Source organism: Zeus faber (assembly GCF_960531495.2).
Source record: "Zeus faber genome assembly, chromosome: 7".
NCBI classification, from domain to species: Eukaryota; Metazoa; Chordata; class Actinopteri; order Zeiformes; family Zeidae; genus Zeus; species Zeus faber.
Window position 1 is genome coordinate 17,692,821 of NC_137203.1, and position 15,000 is coordinate 17,707,820.

At 44.9% G+C, this 15,000-nt stretch overlaps 2 protein-coding genes across 2 annotated transcripts in view; both read right to left on the bottom strand.

The window, feature by feature from the left end:
* The window catches only part of tbx5b (T-box transcription factor 5b), an 18,033-nt gene extending 13,364 nt beyond the window's left edge, over window positions 1-4,669 (bottom strand). The window contains exon 1 of the mRNA XM_080003250.1: window positions 4,591-4,669. The gene's annotated coding sequence lies outside the window, so the exon portion shown is untranslated. The remainder of the gene's footprint in view (window positions 1-4,590) is intronic.
* A 2,890-nt stretch (window positions 4,670-7,559) lies between these two features.
* plekha2 (pleckstrin homology domain containing A2) overlaps window positions 7,560-15,000 on the bottom strand; it is a 9,852-nt gene continuing 2,411 nt past the window's right edge. The window contains exons 2-12 of the mRNA XM_080004584.1: window positions 14,796-14,961; window positions 14,598-14,654; window positions 13,608-13,656; window positions 13,089-13,186; window positions 11,972-12,103; window positions 11,664-11,747; window positions 11,477-11,545; window positions 11,241-11,311; window positions 11,016-11,079; window positions 9,812-9,889; window positions 7,560-9,683 (exon numbers count right to left, since the gene is read on the bottom strand). Coding sequence (XP_079860710.1) covers window positions 9,225-9,683; window positions 9,812-9,889; window positions 11,016-11,079; window positions 11,241-11,311; window positions 11,477-11,545; window positions 11,664-11,747; window positions 11,972-12,103; window positions 13,089-13,186; window positions 13,608-13,656; window positions 14,598-14,654; window positions 14,796-14,936 — 1,302 coding nt within the window. The 5' untranslated portion in view covers window positions 14,937-14,961 and the 3' untranslated portion in view covers window positions 7,560-9,224. The remainder of the gene's footprint in view (window positions 9,684-9,811; window positions 9,890-11,015; window positions 11,080-11,240; window positions 11,312-11,476; window positions 11,546-11,663; window positions 11,748-11,971; window positions 12,104-13,088; window positions 13,187-13,607; window positions 13,657-14,597; window positions 14,655-14,795; window positions 14,962-15,000) is intronic.

Sequence of the window (15,000 nt, forward strand, 5' to 3'; positions counted from 1 at the left end):
GGTGTAATGAGAATGCAGTGTCGATGCAGTAGGTGCAGTGAGGGTGTAGTAGTAGGGTGTAGTGGACGTATAGCAGGGTGCAGTGAGGGTGTAATGGGGGTGTAGTGTACATATAGCAGGGTGCAGTGAGGGTGTAATGGGGGTGTAGTAGTAGGGTGTAATGAGAATGCAGTGTCGATGCCGTAGGGTGTAGTAGTACGGCGTAGTGGACGTATAGCAGGGTGCAGTGAGGGTGTAATGGGGGTGTAGTAGTAGGGTGTAGTGAGAATGCAGCGTCGATGCAGTAGGGTGCAGTGAGGGTGTAGTAGTAGGGTGTAGTGGATGTATAGCAGGGTGTAGTGAGGGTGTAATGGGGGTGTACTATTAGAGTGTAGGGAGAATGCAGTGGTGGTGTAGTAGGGTGCAGTAGGGTCAGTGAGGTTGTAGTAGTAGGGTGTAATGGAGGTGTAGCAGGGTGCAGTGGGGGTGTAGTAGGGTGCAGTGAGGGTACAGTGAGGGTGTGGTGGGGGTGTACTAGGGTGCGGTGGGGGTGTAGTAGAGTGCAGTAGTGTGCAGTGAGGGTGTGGAAGTAGGGTGTCAAGGACGTGTAGTAGGGTGCAGTGAGGGTGTAGTAGTAGGGTGTAGTGGACATATAGCAGGGTGCAGTGAGGGTGTAATGGGGGTGTAGTAGTAGGGTGTAGTGAGAATGCAGTGTTGATGCAGTAGGGTGCAGTGAGGGTGTAGTAGTAGGGTGTAGTGGATGTATAGCAGGGTGTAGTGAGGGTGTAATGGGGGTGTACTATTAGAGTGTAGGGAGAATGCAGTGGTGGTGTAGTAGGGTGCAGTAGGGTCAGTGAGGTTGTAGTAGTAGGGTGTAATGGAGGTGTAGCAGGGTGCAGTGGGGGTGTAGTAGGGTGCAGTGAGGGTACAGTGAGGGTGTGGTGGGGGTGTACTAGGGTGCGGTGGGGGTGTAGTAGAGTGCAGTAGTGTGCAGTGAGGGTGTGGAAGTAGGGTGTCAAGGACGTGTAGTAGGGTGCAGTGAGGGTGTAGTAGTAGGGTGTAGTGGACATATAGCAGGGTGCAGTGAGGGTGTAATGGGGGTGTAGTAGTAGGGTGTAGTGAGAATGCAGTGTTGATGCAGTAGGGTGCAGTGAGGGTGTAGTAGTAGGGTGTAGTGGGGATGCAGTGGCAGTGTAGTAGTAGGGTGTAGTGGACGTATAGCAGGGTGTAGTGAGGGTGTAATGGCGGTGTAGTAGGGTGCAGTAGATGCAGTGAGGCTGTAGTAGTAGGGTGTAATAGAGGTGTAGCAGGGTGCAGTGGGCGTGTAGTAGAGGGCAGTGAGGGTGCGGTGGGGGTTTACTAGGGTGCAGTGGGGGTGTAGTAGAGTGCAGTAGTGTGCAGTGAGGGTGTGGAAGTAGGGTGTCATGGACCTGGAGTAGGGTGTAGTAGGGTGCAGTGGGTGTGTTTGCAGTAGGGTACAATGAGAGGGTGGTCCAGGGTGATCAGAGGCATTTAATGTGTGTGACGTGTGTTGGGGTGGTGAGAGAGCACATGGGGGAAAGAAAGAAAGAAGGAAAGAAGGATGGAAAGAAAGAAAGAAAGCAAGAAAAAAAGAAAGAAAGAAGGAGAGAAGGATGAAAAGAAAGAAAGAAAGAAAGAAAGAAGGAAAGAAGGATGGAAAGAAAGAAAGAAGGAGAGAAGGATGAAAAGAAAGAAAGAAAGACAGAAAGGAGAGAAGGAGAGAAGGGTGGAAAGAAGGGTGGAAAGAAAGAAAGAAAGAAAGAAAGAAGGAAAGAAGGAGAAAAGGATGAAAAGAAAGAAAGAAAGAAAGAAGGAGAGAAGGGTGGAAAGAAAGAAAGAAAGAAAGAAAGAAAGAAAGAAGGAAGGAAAGAAGGAAGGAAGAAAGAAGGAGAGAAGGCTGGAAAGAAAGAATAAATAAAGAGAGAAAGAAAGAAAGAAAGAAAGAAAGAAAGAAAGAAAGAAAGAAAGAAAGAAGGAAAGAAGGAAGAAAGAAAGAAGGAGAGAAGGATGGAAAGAAAGAAAGAAAGAAAGAAAGAAAGAAAGAAAGAAAGGAGAGAAGGGTGGAAAGAAAGAAGGAAGAAAGAAGGAGAGAAGGATGGAAAGAAAGAAAGAAAGAAAGAAAGAAGGAAGGAAAGAAGGAAGGAAGAAAGAAGGAGAGAAGGATGGAAAGAAAGAAAGAAAGAAAGAAAGAAAGAAGGAAGGAAAGAAGGAAGGAAGAAAGAAGGAGAGAAGGATGGAAAGAAAGAAAGAAAGAAAGAAAGAAGGAAGGAAAGAAGGAAGGAAGAAAGAAGGAGAGAAGGGTGGAAAGAAAGAAAGAAAGAATAAATAAATAAAGAAAGAAAGAAAGAAAGAAGGAGAGAAGGATGAAAAGAAAGAAAGAATAAATAAATAAATAAATAAAAAAAGAAAGAAAGAATAAATAAATAAATAAATAAAGAAAGAAAGAAAGAAAGAAAGAAAGAAGGAGAGAAGGATGGAAAGAAAGAAAGAATAAATAAATAAATAAATAAAAAAAGAAAGAAAGAAAGAAAGAAAGAAAGAAAGAAGGAGAGAAGGATGGAAAGAAAGAAAGAAGGAGAGAAGGATGGAAAGAAAGAAAGAATGAAAGAAAGAAAGAAAGAAGGAAAGAAAGAAAGAAAGAAGGAAAGAAGGAAAGAAGGAGAGAAGAATGAAAAGAAAGAAAGAAAGACAGAAAGAAAGAAAGAAAGAAGGAGAGAAGGATGGAAAGAAAGAAAGAAAGAAAGAAAAAGAAAGAAAGAAAGAAAGAAGGAGAGAAGGATGGAAAGAAAGAAAGAAAGAAAGAAGGGGAGAAGGATGGAAAGAAAGAAAGAAAGAAAGAAGGGGAGAAGGATGGAAAGAAAGAAAGAAGGAGAGAAGGATGGAAAGAACGAAATAAAGAAAGAAGGGGAGAAGGATGGAAAGAAAGAAAGAAAGAAAGAAAGAAAGAAGGAGAGAAGGCTGGAAAGAAAGAAAGAAGGAATAAATAAATAAAGAAAGAAAGAAAGAAAGACAGAAATCGTTCCACCCATAACGTTTCATCTGGATCCGTGTCCGGTGAACGTAAAGTATTTTCCTTTGTGTCGTTATTTTCTCGTCCCTCATTATTCATAAACACTCGGGGGGAGGGGGGGGGGGGGGTCTCTCTCTCAGATCTAGAACAATATTTGCGTTTGTTGTCGCACGGCGGTGATGACGTCTGTGGTCGGGAGGTGGTCACCTTTTCCGTCCGTGTGTTATGTCACAGAGAGAAAACACCCGAAAATAACGCGAAGACGAACACGATCACCCGGCAGATAACAGCTCCCCCTGTTATGATCAATGCCTCGCGTGATAGGTCAAGTTGGGACCTGCAGAATCAAAACAATCGCAACAATCGCTCTCGCATTTATTGCCAATAAAACAGGACAAATAGGTCAACGCACGTTTCTTTGCGGTGCACGTGTTCACACCGCCGCGTCGCTCATTTGGAAAAAAAAATATATATATATATATTTTAAATAACCATGAGGCCACTTTTGGTTCAGTTCACACACACACACACTGATCCAAGAAACACGACGCGGCGTGCGTGGTGAATGAAATGTGCGAATAAACCCTTCAAGGTGAACTCATATTGTAACGTCGAACTAACTCTAACGATTTAGGATTAGGGATTAAAAAAAATCAAGTTGGATTTTATTTTATTTTTGAATATATAATATAATATAATATAATAATAATCCGGAATACTTTGTGCCCTGTCTTCCCCGTCGAAACATTTGATTCAAGTCACACGTATTTAATCTGGAGTAGCTTTCTGGTGTGAAGGAGAAACTCTGCCATGGCTGCTATAATTTGTGTTGGCATTTATGGGATGTCGGCTCTCGTGGTTTCCCAGGTTGACTCCCATCTGTTCGACATAGTTGTTGGATCCTTTCAAGGAGCCGATGTGCAATTTGTAGTTTTTTGCTTAAAACATATCAATTGGAGGGAGAGAGCGGAGGATTGAGACAAAAACAGCCTCACTTTGGTGCCCAACAAAAAGCCCAAAACATAGATCACAATCATGATGATCATAATGATTCACACTTTTACACATTTAACAAATTGAACTTTTAAATCTTTTACCAACCAAACGCTTTTAAATACTTTCTATTGAATGACTCAATTCAATGTAGTTCTTGAGAAAACGATCAGAATCTCTGTTAGATCCGCGCACACACACGCACGCACGCACGCACACGCACGCACACACGCACGCACCCACACACTGGGGTTCAATTATTTCATGTTGCTCATTTGTTTTACTTTTCTTTTTCTTAACTCTGCTGCTGCATGTGTTGGGGTGTTTTTGCCATTCGTGTTTCTAAGTGATTTGTTTTTATTTTCACCTGCATTGTTTTGTTATATATTTTATTTGTAAAACATATCTCGAGATGATAAATTGATTTTATATTTCAAATATTGCGGTTTAAACTCGCTGTTTCTGCAGTTATAAATCTGGCGCCTCGCTACATTTCTGCGGAAACGTAGAAACCGTGTGTGTGTGTGTGTGTGTGTGTGTGTGCGCGCGTGCGGTAAGGATATCATCTCGGCTGCTCCAACGCTTACCTTCGGATCCAAATTCGACAGAGTGATGGAACATTCGAAGGTTTCCCCGGCAGAACAGCGACCCTGAGACGTATCTTTTCACTCCATTCTCACACTGCGGCGCCGTAGTCGTCCAAACACTTTGTTTCAAAATTTGACACCCGCTTGTTTAAGAGCAGGCCACTGAGCAAGAAACGAAACCTCCGGGGTCACATGCTGTTGAGGGCGCTTGACTTTTCCAAACGCTCCTACTTCTCTCGCCGCGCAGTTCACTTCGGACTTTATTGTCGCCGATATCATTTTGCAATGCCGAACAGTGAGCCCCGGGGCAGCACTTTATTCCCAAAGCGTGCGGCGCTTTCTCGAGTGGGAGCCCGCCACATGGCGTCCCGTTTCCCCCCCTCGGCCGCATGGGGGCCGGGGGTGGGGGGTGGGGTGGGGGGGATGGCAGAGGAGAGGTGGGAGGAGAAGGTTTTTAATAACACCTGCGACAGGGCGGCTGGGCCTGGACGCCTCATTATTGTCCCGCCGCGGCTCCAGCTGACTGACTGCCTCCTCTGTTCTCCGCCTGGGGGGGAAGTGGTGAAGGGGTCCCGGACCCCCTGCACTCGGCAGCCTTGTCTCGCACACCTACAGTTTGACCAGAATCAGGCGTGCGTGCGTGTGTGTGTGTGCGTGCGGGCGCGTGTGTGTGTGTGTGTGTGTGTGTGTGGCAATAGAGGGCAAGGTCAACCCATTTCTCTGCAAACAATCACATCACACAGGGCAAAATACATTCCAACCCCCTCCCCACCCCTCCTCCTCCTCCTCCTCCTCCTCCTCCTCCTCTTCATCAGTGTAACATGGTCTGATGTGGGAACACAGAGGGGGTTTTTTTTTGGGGGGGGGGGGTGGGTGGGTTGGCAGGAGTCCAACCGGGGGCCTCCAAGACCAGATGAAGTAAAAGCCGCCCTCTATTATTATGACTTCCCGTTACGCGCTCTGTAAACGCTCGGATCAGCGGTGCACTCCTCGGAGTGGACATTTAAAAACTGACGGGGAAGAGCCGGATGGGATCCACACGCCGCGTGGAGGGATGATCCCCCGGCGAACGCGGCTGGAACTCGGCCCTTCCACTGTCATTCTCCCCTCCCCTTTCATTCTCCCATTCACCCTCGTCTCCCCATTCACCACGTCACCCTCTAGCGGCGAAAGTCTGCAGGCGCCGGAGCGGCGACAACGACGGGGCGTTTGGGGGGGGGGGGAGACGCGCTCCTACCTATTTTGCGCAGCCCCACGCAATGCCCCCCCCTCTGGTGCACCCACGGGCGCTGTATTTAGGAAGCATTTTGAACCATTATAAGAAAAAAAAAAAAAAAAAACCTCCACAAAAAAACAAACCCTACATCGTGGGGCAGGCAGAGGCATCCATGTGGGAAGATTAACATTTGGGAGAGCGTCTCTCCGCCCTCCGAGCAGTCTGTCACTCACAGGCGTCAAACTCCGAGGTGTGATTCCAAATGCGACCTTTAGGATCCGGAGAATGGATGTGTTGTCGCCACACGGGTTGTGAAAAGAACTCGAAAGACTTAACACGCGCTGTCCGTTTTGGAAAACTCTGTCGCTTTTGTTTTGCGGGGCCTTCGGCCTACCCTCCAAAAACATATAATAATAATAATAATAATAATAATAATATTCAATATGGTATGTGGGTGTTTCTAGGTTCTTAAATTAAGCTTTACAAATATTAGGCCTTAAAAGTCATTAACTAGGGTTAGTGAGCTTAATTTGAATTGATGGGGTCTTAAATTCAACATCAACGTTGTATCCGACCCATTTACCTTTGGAGACAAATCCAGGAAAATCCCTGTACCTGGCTGTCTGAAGTTCTGTAGAAAAAGTTAATGGTTGGGGTTACTCCAGTAACCACTGACCTTGCAATCCGAACTCAAGGAAACGGTTGTAACATTTTATAGAACGATCTAGTTCAGAACTTCCCCTGTTTCTACCTAATACTTACCTCTGCCCTGTTCCTAATATATAGCTGGCTATTGACATGCCACGTTGTATTGAATAAGAAACAGATGATTTGTCTTAAATTTGATTAAAATTGTTCTTTATTTCTTGAAAGGTATCAAATGTAATTCTCTGATGCCTGCATGACACCCTCTATGAAATATCCATAATTTGACAAATTGACACAAATTATATTTTCTTGTGGTTTTATACATACATACTGTACGTAAAGGACTATATGTGTAAAAACAAAATATACTTAGATACCTCGATCAGAGAAGAAACTTGGAGGGTTCATATTAGAATTGTTCTATGCAAGTATAACTCACCCCGCATGGTCCTTAATTCTTATTTTGAACAAACGTCCTTCTTGCAAACCCACCCCACACCCACCCACCCTTTCCTGGTTCTTCGCTTGAGGTTTCTGGTTGGATTCTCCTCTGCACCTGGAGGAGTTGTCTTAAATCGACTCAAAACCAATTTACACATCGTTGACATTTCATAGACACTCGGGGCCTTCTACCCCCTGTGCTGTTTAGAGGGTTTCTGTGCAGACCTTTCACTCCAGCTGGTCCTTCAGCCACACGGCTGAGCCAGGAGGCAGCGTGATGTGGAGGGAGGTCAAAACACAGTTAAAGGCACTTTTTCCAGCTGAACCTTTGCATTGAATGAGTGAAACACTTTACTTTCCCCCATCCCTGAACACCCATATGTGTGTGTGTGTGTGTGTGTGTCTGCATTCTGTACATGGCTGGGCATGCGTTTAGAGGTGGTGGTTGTGAAGGTCAAGCATGCATGGCCTCAGTAAACCGTTTTGCCCTTTGGAGATAAAAATGAAACAAGATAAAAGTCACTTGATTCTGTCACTTCCATCAATTATGATTGAAAAGTTCTCCGAACAGCATCAGACTATGACCGTCCCTCTGTTGTCTGACTCTGGTTGAAAGGAGAAGATTTTGTGGTTTGTAAAAGGTGTCTAAAGAACTGCAAAAGACAAGTAAAAAGCAATTTTTAATATACAAGAGAGAAAACAAACATTGTATATAGACAGAGAAGTGCACATACAGTAACTTCCGCAGGGAGAAGTTCCAATTAACACGGTACCACATCACTTTACCTGGAGGTAAAACTGAGAGAAAGATCATAGATTTAAAAGGACTGGTTACTTGAAGCCTGTTAGTTTCTGTGATATATGTTGTGAAAAAAACAAACAAAAAAAAAAAAAACTGCAAACGTACCACAAATACATAGAAATGAGACAAGCAAAGTGCAAAAAATTAAGATAAAATACCACAAATGGCAAAATGCTACAACAACGAAAGGTTAATTATCACATTCACAAGCCTGTCAACTAGTCAACTCTGACTTCTTTGAAAAGTGTAACTACATTTTCAAGGTTTAACACTGTCGTACTGATGAAAGTACCTGATGGGCTGAGCCAAGATGGAAATCACAGTTTGTTGGCGTTTGATCTGGAGGCAAAGGTTGATGAAACATTGTGCAAACACATGGAAGCAGAATGTTCACCACTGTCCCTCCCCTCCAGCGGTTGGAATGCGGGTGAATTTACCATTGGGTCCTCCTGTTTCTAATACTTCAATTCCCAGTCATGTGTTATTTCCCCACACACACACACACTTTAAAATGATTTGTCTGTGTTCAATATTTGAGGATGTGCTGTGCTGTGCTGGTGTTAAGCTCCAGCGACAGAGTGTCTACCCGACAGAGTTAAAAACAAAGGCAGACGGGGAACAGCTAATGGAATCTGGAATTAAAGTACTAGGATTAAGCACGAGGCATAAGTGCACTGAAATTAAATTGGCCCGTATTAAAACAACTGTACCGCATAAGCCGCTGAACAACCTTCCCGTGCTGATGGGCACCTAAAGTATTTGTTTTGAAGATATGAACAGAAATAATTCCAATAGATCACATTTGACAGCTAGATGAACCATGGATCATGGATCGTATACATTTTCAAGGTGAAAAACATTCAACGGGAAGTTTTTTTGGGCTGTCCAGCCTTAATCAGTCTTTTTTCAAAAATGTTTTTCAAATTAAAAAGTTATATATAAGTTGTCGTGCCATTGAGCGCAAACTTCCTTCATTATTGCAACCAAAATACAGGGATAACGACCGCGCACCGAAACCATTAAGCACAGTGGAGCAACTTCATACAAACTTATGGAAAGAAAGAAAGAAAGAAAGAAAAAAAACAAAAAACCTTGTGCTTCTGGTTTTGAATTGAATAAGTTACTAATAGGATCCAGGCGCGCACACACAGCAGACGCAGATTTAAACCAGAAAATTACCATTATCTGTAAATCTGCAGGGTTAAAACATTGACTTCGTTATTAAAATCAATGTCATTCAAGTCTTCATATGAAAGCGGATAAAAACAAAAACAAACAAACAAACCTAACCAAACCAAACCCTTTCACAGTCCTGCAAACTATAATTGTCCTCATCTCGTGCCAGCTCTTTCCAACCCACAGCGCCAGGACCTGCGGTGACCATTTACCCCCAGCAGGGGGCCACAGCGGCCCACAGCACCGAGTCTGACAGTCAGTGTCGCTACACTGGGAGCAAATACCAAAAACCAGTCACGCCGATCCGAATGTTGTTCCAGACGCTGCCAACCTCGTCTGGGGTCACTGGCGCTAGACGTCTGTGGTGCGGATGCCGTCATCGTCCAGGCTGAAGGGGAAGCTGCAGTTTGTGATGGGCTGGGGCTGGGAGCGGTGCCGCCGGCGCCCGCCGGACGAGCCGCCTAAAGCCGCAAAGACCCCCGGAACGCCGGTGGAGGTGGCGGGCGGCACAGCGGGGCACGGGGCGGGGGCCGAGAGGGAGTTGGAGGAGGAGGAGGCGGATGAAGAGGAGGTAGAGGAAGAGGAGGAGAGAGAAGGCAGAGCGGAGGAGGAGCTGAAGGGGCCGCCCCCCTCCTCGGTGTCCAGGGCGGGGGCCTCGCGCTGGGGGACGGGGGTCCACGGCTGCCAGCCCGGGGCCACGGAGCAGGACTTCACCAGCGCCGGTCTCCAGTCCTCCCCCTGTGGGCCGCGGGGGCCGGAGGAACCGTGGTGACTCCGGTAGAGAGAAGACGCACGTTTGAAGGAGAAACCCTGCAAAGAGGGAAAGAGAGAGAGAGAGAGAGAGAGAGAGAGAGAGAGAGAGTCGAATGACAAATCATCGTCATTGCGCAGAGAAAGTGAACGCAGAGAAACTTTAGGGAACACAACTAAAAACTTACTTTAGTTGGACCTCTGAAGTCTTGGATCTTCTCCTCGATGTCCCTGATCCAACCACGCATCTCCTCTGGAGAGTCAGTCTAAAGAGAAAGTACATAAATAAGAAAAAAAAAAGAAGAAGAAGATAAATAACCTAAAGTCTGGTATGTATCAGTGGTTTTGATTATTATCTTTTTTTTGTCTTACAAGGAACACACACACACACACACACACACACACACACACACACACACACACACACACACACACACACCCCCCCCCCCCCCCCCCCCTCCTGATCTGTGTAACATCAGTTTTCTCAGTCAGCTGTTCTCCCAAGAGGGGATACAGGATGTTATTGTTGTTATGGTTATAGTTGGTTTGTGCCCAATTCACAAAAACAACTATATTGTTCTGATAAAAAAACAGAAGCAGTGCCAGTGCGCCACACATGACAGAGTTTGACAAAAACATACAGAGAGCAGCTAAAACAGATACACAATGTGCGTTTTTTCACGTTTGTGCCGTCTGTATCGTGAGCTCTTATCTAGACACCCTGAGTTAAACCTGATGAAATCTGAGAGCCTCCTATTTAACAAAGGCAATACTTATAAGTGCACTCCATCACTTGTGCGCCTAAAATCAGGTTCATTCTGGCATTAAAAAGTGAAATTCAAGCACTTTGCAAGGATTTTCCATTTAAGGACACGCAACACAATTATAATTACATTATTTTGAATATAATTTTCAATGTGATATTTATTAATGAAAATATAATAAAATCTTAGCCTCATTGTCTATTATCTGTATATGTACACACACAAAACCATTGTTAACATTTATACAGAGTGTGTATAACAGTATTTTTTTTTAAGTGTATGAACACACACACACACACACACACACACACACACACACACACACACACACACACACACACACACACACACACACACACACACACACACACACAATCTTATTACTGTCTATTTCCAACCATGCTGGATGAAATGTACACTTGCTCGGCATAATATATGACGTAAAATTGTTTTTTCAAGCACTTCAGTACAAAATGGGCTATCTTCAAGGTATTCCAGTACTTTTGAGGACAAAATTCAAGCACTTCAAGCACCTCGAGAACCTGTTAAGAACCCTGTAAGAAGTGCAGTGCACTGTCCATGCAGACACTTTCATGTCGGGTGTAGTGACTGAGAAGGTGGAATTCACCTGAACGTAGAAGACTCTCGAGCTGGTGATGATCTCAAAAAGGTTGTCTCTCATCAACAGATCCCTGAGAGAGACAGACAGACAATTACACTCCTGAATAAAATGCATCGAGTGGGGAGCGAGAAAGACGACGGAGCAAAGGAATACCGATGAGAAAAAGGGAGAGATGTAAAGAGCACGGGGAAGAGAAAGAGAAGACGGCAGAGGGGACATTCGGCGGCTCACCCCGACTTGACCAGGCACTCGTGGACCTTCTGAACGTCCTTCAGCGGAATGGCTCTGAGCGGCTCCTTATCCTGACACACATGCGTGAGGGCACATGGGAGTGATTCAGAGACGTGACACATTTGAAAACTTCTGCCCGGACGCAAATACCGCAGTCACAACCCACGAGCGCCGAGGACAGAAAGTAAAAATAAAAATAAAATTAAAAAAAAGGGAGGGATAAACCGAAACCTCACCGCCTCGCACTTGTAGTAGCTGACGGTGTGGTCATCCAGGGTGAAAAATCGTCTCTTCCAGCTCTTCCTCTGAAGCACACACAACATAGATGTGCTTAGCAGGCAGCATACTGTAGTACAGTATAGTAGGGTAGCATATTAGTAGTAGTAAAGTTTATGTTTGGAGTTTGAGCGCTGCAGAACTCACCACGTTTCCCTGTTTGACGCAGTACCCACACCGCACTACGCCCGGTTTGGCGTTCACCCTCTTCTCCGTCTCTTCTCCCTCATTCTAAACACATGCCGCCATCATCATTTCATCATCTTTATTATTTCTACCCCTGTCAAATATAATTTCTTTGCGTTCGATTTGCACATAGAGATACAATAAAGCACTTATTCAGGGGGTTTGCAGGTATCAGAGAGGTCAACTGAAAACTTTTTTTTTTTTTTTTTTTTTAAATACCTTTTTAAGGCAACTGTGTTTTGCTACGCCCCACCCTTCCCCCCTCGTACCGAGATGGGAGTGTGCACCACCACTCCGCCGATGATTTCGGTTTTGTAGGCCAGCTGCCTCTTCCCTCCGTGAGGATCGCTGATCACGGCCGTGACGTCTGACCTGGGAGGCACGGGACCGGCCTTGGGGACCTGGGTACGGTATAACAGAAAGGAAACAAAAATGATCATACGCACACAATTCAAGGGAATGTTCACACTGAATCCCCCCCGAAATCCAATATTTGTCGAAAAGTGAATGGAGAGCTTTTTGCACTGACAAAACAATTACCTAATACATTTAACTTTGCTTGTTAGTCAGTGGCAGACATACTAATAAAGTTTCTCAAAAAAAATAAAAAATAAAAAAAAAATTAAAAAAAATTAAAAAATACTCAGAATCCATGGTTTCATTTCATCCCAGCAAATTTTCAACTGACAGATCAGTTCATTATGAAAAGCAGTTCCACCTCGCTGTGAAATAAACTCACTGATACGTATGATTGGTCTCTTAATGGATTCTTGCTTGGGGGCTCACTGAGGCCGGCGGAGTAGAGAAAGCTCTCAGTGCATTGAAGGGGGAAGTGAAAAAGAGTGAGTGGCAATGTTTCCTGTGTCAGTGTACAGGTGGGAGAAAGGAAGAAACACTGTTTTCTGAATCCTCTCTTCTTAATTAACAGACAGAATATTTGGAAATGCATTTGCCCCTGCACAACAATTTGAGCCCGACCCCCACAAATATGAAAATGACTCTTTGGGGGTCTTTGTTTCTTTATTTCTTCCATTTGACATTATTCCACTTCTTTAATCATGTGCTTTGCTAGTTTTTGATCACTGTATTTTATTGTTTTGTTTCTCTGATGTGTATTTCTGGCATATAGCTTTGTAAGTATGCATGGTTCACGTGTGTGTGTCTGTGTGTGTGTGTGTGTGTGTGTGTTCTGATGCTGTTGTCTTGACCCGGTCTCTCTTGAAAGTGAGACCACATGTCTCAATGAAATCTTCTGGTTAAATAATGGTTTAATAAATAACAATAATGATCTTATTCTATATAATAATAGCTATTATAGTTACATCGAGATGAACATAGTCCAACATAGTGTTTGTGTGTGTATGTGTGTGTGTGTGTGTCACTTACAGTGATTTTGCTGGCCTTGTTCAGAGCAGCCACCCAGTCTTTCATGTCGACCGTATCATTAGCTTGGAGGAAGTAACGCCGTGAAACAGCATTGATGACTGCAGGAAAAAAAAAAAAAAAGTTATATATTTGGATTATTCAAATAGCGGCTTTTGTTGAATTATTCTATTTCACAAATGGATGAACTGGTCGGTAACTGCAGAACACAGTCCAAATGAATCGACTCGTTGCGTGAATGTACATGTATTTCTTAATATTTCACGTTCGTCTGTTTTTTGTATTTCATGTCTCATATGATTTTTATATTTCTCCTATATACGCTTATTACAGTATACTTTAAACACGTCTTGTATTCAGGGCATCGTTGTAGAAGACGGCACGCTCTCTAAAGGTCATCCCCGGCTAAATAAAGGTTTCTATCTATCTATGTTTTACTACATGAGGATGACTCGATTTGACTATACCCAAAGCAAAAAAAAATAAAATAAAAAAAATAAAAAATAAACAACAACAACTCACCAAAGCAGAACTCCAACTTGGGCTTCTGCTTCAACATCGCTTCGCTCACCTGGAGACGAGAGCATTTCAAACCTTTGTCAAATATCATGTTATTGAGTGAAGTCTGCTCGTCTTGTGACTGTCGACGCAGCGGGCAGGTAGTGCCAGATGCTATTATCTCTGGTTACCTCAGGACGCTGACGTTGAGAAAACGTTGCAGACGCCGACACAGACATCCGCTATAACCCTACATGCAAGCTCCGCACGCTCTGTTGGTTTTAGATAACGGTACACTTCGGTCTTGGGTCTCAAATTGATTGTTCTTCAATCCCCACACCATATGTCCAAAAGTGAGGGATCTGCGTAGGCCTTCCTGGTTCTTCCACACTCATCTCAACAAGCCATTTCCGGACGGAACACACTTTGTGCATTGTCGGGCTGAAGCCGAAATGGGCCTGCCCCGCGAACTGCCACCGAGGCGGAAGCGCGGAGTCAGCCACAACGTCATTGTATGCCGGAGAGTTAAGACTACCCTCGCTGGAGCGAAGGGGCCCTGCCCAAGCCGTGACAAACGGCCCCGCAACATTATTCCTCGACCGCTGAGCTCCACCGTTTTGGCACGGGGCGTTGGGGCAGGTATTGGCCTCCATCGTCCAAACACAGATTCCTCTGTTGGCCCGTCAAGATGTTGAAGCGTGATTCGTCCTTCCAGAGAACCCCGTTTCGTTGCTCCAGAGCGGAACGGCAAGCGAGATTCACACCTCTGCGGCAGCCATCTTGTTATCTGACGTGGTGACAGTAGTTTTTTTTTTGTTTTTTTTTCCCCCCATGAGGTTACCGTTGCAACGTCCTTGTGCTCACGTTGTTTGTCTACGGAGACCATTAATGGCTGTGACACGGGTGAAACAGCGACATCCACACACATTTTTGATCATGAAGTGTATATTTGGAGGGTTACAACACGACAGATAGCAGGCAGTTCGTGGCGGTCGAGGGATATCGTGGGTTTACCTTGGAGATGTAGGTGAGCTTCAGGCTTCCCACCGAGCAGGCCCCGCTCGGCAGGTTCTGCACACAAACACAAACACACACTTTGGCTAAGAGTCCAAGGTTATACAACTCCTATTGGCCAATTTAACCCTCACTGTTTTGTGCTTGTTCAACCATATGTGTTGGCATGTGCTGTGTTCCATGTGTGTGTGCGCACACCTGAGGGTTATCCATATACCACAACAGAGCATTGCCCTGTACATCGAGGATGAAGTATCGCCTCTGGAACCGACAGCTACTCTCCTTCTCTTCGATATCCAGGAAGCCGCACACACGGTTCAGCCTGTCCACGTACGGCATAGTGCACTGCTGCTAGGACATATCACTGGGAGACACAAAGAGGGACACACGGGTTAAACCGAGG